Here is a 5,706-nt window from a genome sequence, read left to right on the forward strand (position 1 = left end):
GAACAGAAATCGAATAGGGTATCGAACAATTAGGGTTTATAGATTCAAGTGATTTGGGTTACTTCGCGCTTTTTTTTTAGAACACAGACAGATAAAAACTCAATTGAGGTAACAAAAGAGAAATGATAATGAGGTAATGGAATTATGATCGATAAAAACTCAATTGATTGATTTGGGGTTTTTTTTTAACAGTAGACGATACTAGATATTTTTATAGAAAATAAATGTAAATCAGTCAGGTTAACACAATTGCTTAGATGGTTAGGATGTTGCTTGGTAGAGAGGAGGTCGTGGGTTCTAGTCCCTTTTCCAACTTTTTACATTCTTAATTATTAATAATGTATTAACTTTTTTCAATGTTGCTTGTAGATGGATCGGAATACTTGGATGTACGAGATAGGTCGCGCTACCTCTAAGTTTATGGATAGTGTAGATGAATTTATTACAGTTTTCGAGACTGATCAACTAGAAAAAGGAAACACCGCAATTAGTTGTCCTTGTAAGAAATGCAAAAATGCACGGTGGTATGCTGATTCAACCGATATCAAAAGTCATCTAATTTCACACGGATTTATGAGAGGGTACATATGTTGGTCTTTTCATGGTGAGTCATTAGCTGACCTTAACCCGTCTGTTTCGGATAACGATACCGATAATGAAGAAGATTCATACAATAGTGACAATAATGTTAATTTTGATGACATGTTTGACGATTTGGATATGGAGGATAATGTTGCTGATAAGTATCATGACAGATTACAACAACTATTTGTTGATGCTGAAAAACCTTTATATACCGGTTGTATGAATTTTACAAAACTTTCCGCCGTGATACAACTGGTTAATTTAAAATCAAACAATGGTTGGAGCGACACAAGTTTCACTAGCCTGTTAGAGTTGTTGAACAAAATGCTACCAGAAGGTAATGAGTTGCCGCTTTCAACATACCAAGCAAAGAAATTAATGTGTCCAATGGGATTGGAAATACAGAGAATACATGCTTGTCCAAATGATTGTATTTTATACAGGAATAAAGACAAAGACCTTCATCAATGTAAGGTATGTGGTACATCTAGGTATAAATATGGAAAATCGACTGATAATGTTGATAGTGATGTGTCGGAAAATGGACCTCCTACAAAATTATTGTGGTACTTGCCTATCATACCAAGATTAAAGAGATTATTTTTGAATGAGAAAGATGCAAAATTATTACGTTGGCATGCTGAAGATCGTAAAAATGATGGTAAAATGCGACATGTGGCCGATTCACATCAATGGAAAAATTTTGATAAAGATTTTGAAGAATTTGGGGATGAGATACGTAATATAAGGTTCGGACTCAGTTCAGATGGAATTAATCCGTTCGGAGATTTGAGTAGCCGTCACAGCACGTGGCCTGTTCTTCTATGCATTTATAACCTACCGCCTTGGCTATGTATGAAAAGAAAATACATAATGATGTCTCTTTTGATTCAAGGCCCAAAGCAACCTGGAAATGACATTGATGTTTATTTGCAACCATTAGTTGATGAAATGATGGAATTATAGAGTACTGGCATACACGTTTATGATGCATACAATAAAGAATACTTCCAACTACGGGCAATGCTTTTTTGCACCATTAATGATTTTCCTGCTTATGGTAATTTGTGTGGATATAGTACGAAGGGGAAAAAGGCATGTCCTATTTGTGAGGAAAATACTCACTCGATATGGCTCACAAATTGTAAGAAACCGACATTTATGGGGCATCGGAGAGAGCTTGCTGAGAATCACCCGTATCGTAAAAAGTCGGATTTATTTGATGGTACTATAGAGGATAGAAAACTACCACCACCATTGGATGGAGAAACTACATTCTCCAAAGTTGCTAATATAAATGTTGTGTTGGGAAAGAAAGGTTTTGGTCCTCTAAAAGGTATTTGGAAGAAAAAGTCTATTTTTTGGAAATTACCCTACTGGAAGCATTTACGAGTCCGACATTGTATTGATGTTATGCATATTGAGAAAAATGTGTGTGAAAGTTTGATAGGGTTACTGTTGAACATTCCTGGAAAAACAAAAGATGGAATTAAAGTTAGAAGGGACATGGAATTAATGAATATCAGACCAGAGCTACAACCTAAAGATATTGATGGAAGGTCCACTAACTTTCTTCCTTCGGCCTGTTATACTATGTCGAAGGTCGAGAAAACTAAATTTTATCAATGTTTACATGGTATTAAGGTTCCATCAGAATAAGCTGCTAACATTAGGAAGTTGGCTTCGATGAAAGATTTGAAGTTGCTTGGTATGAAGTCACATGATTGTCATGTACTAATGACCCAGATGATTCCTATCGCAATTCGTGGAATTCTACCCAACCGTATTCGACACACAATAACAAAACTATGCTTATTTATCAACATCATTCATTCAAAGGTGATTGATCCTGATGTGCTGGATGAATATCAAAGAGATATCATACTTACTCTTTGCGAACTCGAGATGTACTTTCCACCATCTTTCTTTGATGTCATGGTTCATTTGGTATCTCATATTGTAGGAGAAATAAAGGCATGTGGTCCAGTTTTCTTACGGTATATGTATCCATTTAAAAGTTATATGGGTATCTTGAAAGGTTATGTAAGGAACCTTAATCGACCAGAAGGCAGTATCGTTGAAGGATATGCATCCGAAGAGGTGATCGAATTCTGCACAAACTATATGGATGGGTTTAAAAGTGTCAGGATTCCACAGAGTCGTCATGAAGGAAGACTATCAGGTCAAGGGACACTTGGGCGCAATATGGGCTATTCAAATGTTTCCGATTATCAAGAGGCTCATTTTAATGTCTTACAACACACTACATCTATTGATCCGTTCATACAAGAACACATGTCATTCTTGAGACAACAAAACCCTAAAAAGAGTGCAAAGTGGTTGGCAAATCAACATAAAATAACTTTTTCAGAGTGGCTGAAAGACAAAGTTAGGAGGACACTTCCAAATATTGATAAAACGGTCGAAGCATTGGGATTCGCCCCTAAACATGTGTTCCAATATCAAGGATATGACATAAATGGGTATACCTTTTACACTAAAGCTCAAGATAAGTAGAGTAAAACGCAAAATAGCGGTGTCACGGTGATAGCCTCGTCGACAGAATTTACCATGGTCAATCGTGAAGAAAGATCAAGGATCGCTACAAAATCTTATTATGGTGTCATTCAAGAAATATGGGAATTAGATTATGGTGATTCGTACACTATACCCTTGTTTAAGTGTAAGTGGGTTGATAATGATCACGGTGTTCAAGTTGATGAAGATGGTTTTACAACTGTTAATCTTTCCACCAATGGATATAAAGAAGAACCATTCATTCTAGCAAAACTAGTTACTCAAGTATTCTTTATCGAAGACCCAAAGGATCTTAGATGGCATGTGGTTCCGTATGGAAAATGATGGATTGTTGGTGTCGAGAATGTTGTTGATGAGGATGAGTACGACCAATTTGACGAGTTACCGCCATTTTCAGTAGGTATTCAACCTTTGAATGAAGTTGTTGTTGGAAATAATACAATCTACTTTAGAAAAGACCATCAGGAATTAGACAAGGTTGCATACACATAACAATTGTTAAAACATATGATTGATTTTTGTACACACAAGAGTATATTTTTTAATGATTTATGCAACATGTCTTTTTATGTCTTTTGTTAATTTTTTTTGTTAATTTTTTTGTACCATGAAAAATTTCCTTTATGTTATTACCTTTTAAATTAATAATACCAATCTATACAATACAAATACAAATAATTCTAAAAAACACACACACACACACACACACACACACACACATATATATATATATATATATATATATATATATATATATATATATATATATATATATATATATATATATATATATATATATATATATATATATATATATATATATATATATATATATATATGCACATTTTTCAATATTAATACCGGAAACAAACCGCGATCACAAAACCATCCAACTTCTTCGTATACCCTAAACCATCCCACTTCATCATCAAACCACTGGAAACACCCTACTCCATCATCATAGAACGGCGATTATTTGACGAACGAACTCAATTTCGTCCTCAAGGCTGAAGGATCGTCTCAAATACCGGTATTGATGGTTTTTTTAGTTATCTAATTATTCTTTACTCAAATATTCTTGTTATAGACGTAATGACCATAAAATCATACTATTATACTTGAATCGAGTTGTGTGATTAGGAAACAATAATCAAAAATTAGGTTATATACATGCACATTTTGTCTTAGATTATTCAGAAAATGGACACATTAGGGTTTAAAAGTGGTTAATAGATGCTGCAGAAAGAGTCTAATATATTTTGTGTTAAAGACGAAGTGCCCTAAATATCAGACTATTATACCTAAATCTAGTTGTGTTAATTTGACCCTAATTATTATTGTTACCTACATAACTGATATGTACATATATGTTGATTTTACGGAAGAAGAAATAATCTCTGACGTTGTCATTTATGGCTACCTACAATCGTCCACCATCATTCATCCACATAATACAATTAGCAGATAAGCTTGAACTGGTATTGTTTCGTTGCTATTTTAACCTTAAAATTATATATTTTATAAAGGAAAACCATTGTAAGACATATCAGGTTATTATGTTTTGTTACAGGCTTTGCCACATGAATGGTATATTGACCATTATGATACCATGGTTCCAAGACATTCTATTATCATCCACACCCTGCTAGGATATAAATCTGAAGTTACATTTTCGATGAATGATCATTGACGTATGATACTTGGCGATGGCTGGTTGAAGATCATGAATGATCTTGATATTGGAGAAGGTAATATCCTACTAATGACTGGAATCGACAAAAGAAACTACGAGTTGGCTATTTACTTACCTGACCTATTTCAAAAGAATTTTTTTGATCCATTCACATCTTTCAATGTATTGACTCGAATTCAGGAAAAAGTGTATGCAAATGCTCCATACAGACGTTTCCCTTCATTCATGAAATTCGTCAACAATCCAAATGAACCAGGATTGGTATGGTCATTTTCCGATCTCGCATATGTAACACACATTTAGTATGTGTACATGATTATTATCTTAACAAATTAGTTTTATATTTCTTTAACAAAAATAGCATTATTTTTGATTGGATGTAGATACTGCCAAAGGAATGGTTAACAACTACTTTTGGAAAATCTGGACCCAAACAACAAATGATTGTTCACTTTCAAAGATGGTACAACAAAAGGGTGGTGGTAATCTCAGTTGAAGACGATGTTGTTTTATGGGAAGGATGGTCTGAGTTGCTTACAGACCTTAAAGTGGAGTCTGGTGATTGTATGGTCTTTTATGCAACTGATTCAGAAAATCTTGAGCTGGTGATTTATGACCACCGTGGTGTAGAAAAGGGTTGTTTATTGACTTTTCAGCTGATGGACGATGATGTTTCTACTAACTGGGAAAGAGGATCAACTTCCCAATCCATTCCTGAAATCATTTACATTGATGACAGTTCAGACAGTGATACCGAAAGTGATACCACAGAAGATGAACCAATGCCTCAACAACATCAACATCCTGATCGTGTTGTGATTATTAAAATACCGTATGGTAACTTGTTGGTACGCTTCTTATCTTTTTAAAGTTTCACATTCATCAACTAA

General features: G+C 34.3%; 1 protein-coding gene across 1 annotated transcript; it reads left to right on the plus strand.

Moving 5' to 3' along the window:
* The first annotated feature begins 420 nt into the window (after window positions 1-420).
* Window positions 421-1,551, plus strand: LOC139870018 (uncharacterized). Its single transcript, XM_071857871.1, has one exon. The coding sequence runs from the start codon at window positions 421-423 to the stop codon at window positions 1,549-1,551; it is 1,131 nt and encodes a 376-aa protein (XP_071713972.1).
* Window positions 1,552-5,706: the final 4,155 nt, after the last annotated feature.

Source organism: Rutidosis leptorrhynchoides, chromosome 10 (genome assembly GCF_046630445.1).
Source record: "Rutidosis leptorrhynchoides isolate AG116_Rl617_1_P2 chromosome 10, CSIRO_AGI_Rlap_v1, whole genome shotgun sequence".
NCBI lineage: Eukaryota > Viridiplantae > Streptophyta > Magnoliopsida > Asterales > Asteraceae > Rutidosis > Rutidosis leptorrhynchoides.

What these genes read in the sequence shown, in the direction of transcription:
- LOC139870018 (XM_071857871.1), top strand. Translation starts at nt 421, where the DNA reads ATGGATAGTGTAGATGAATTTATTACAGTTTTCGAGACTGATCAACTA.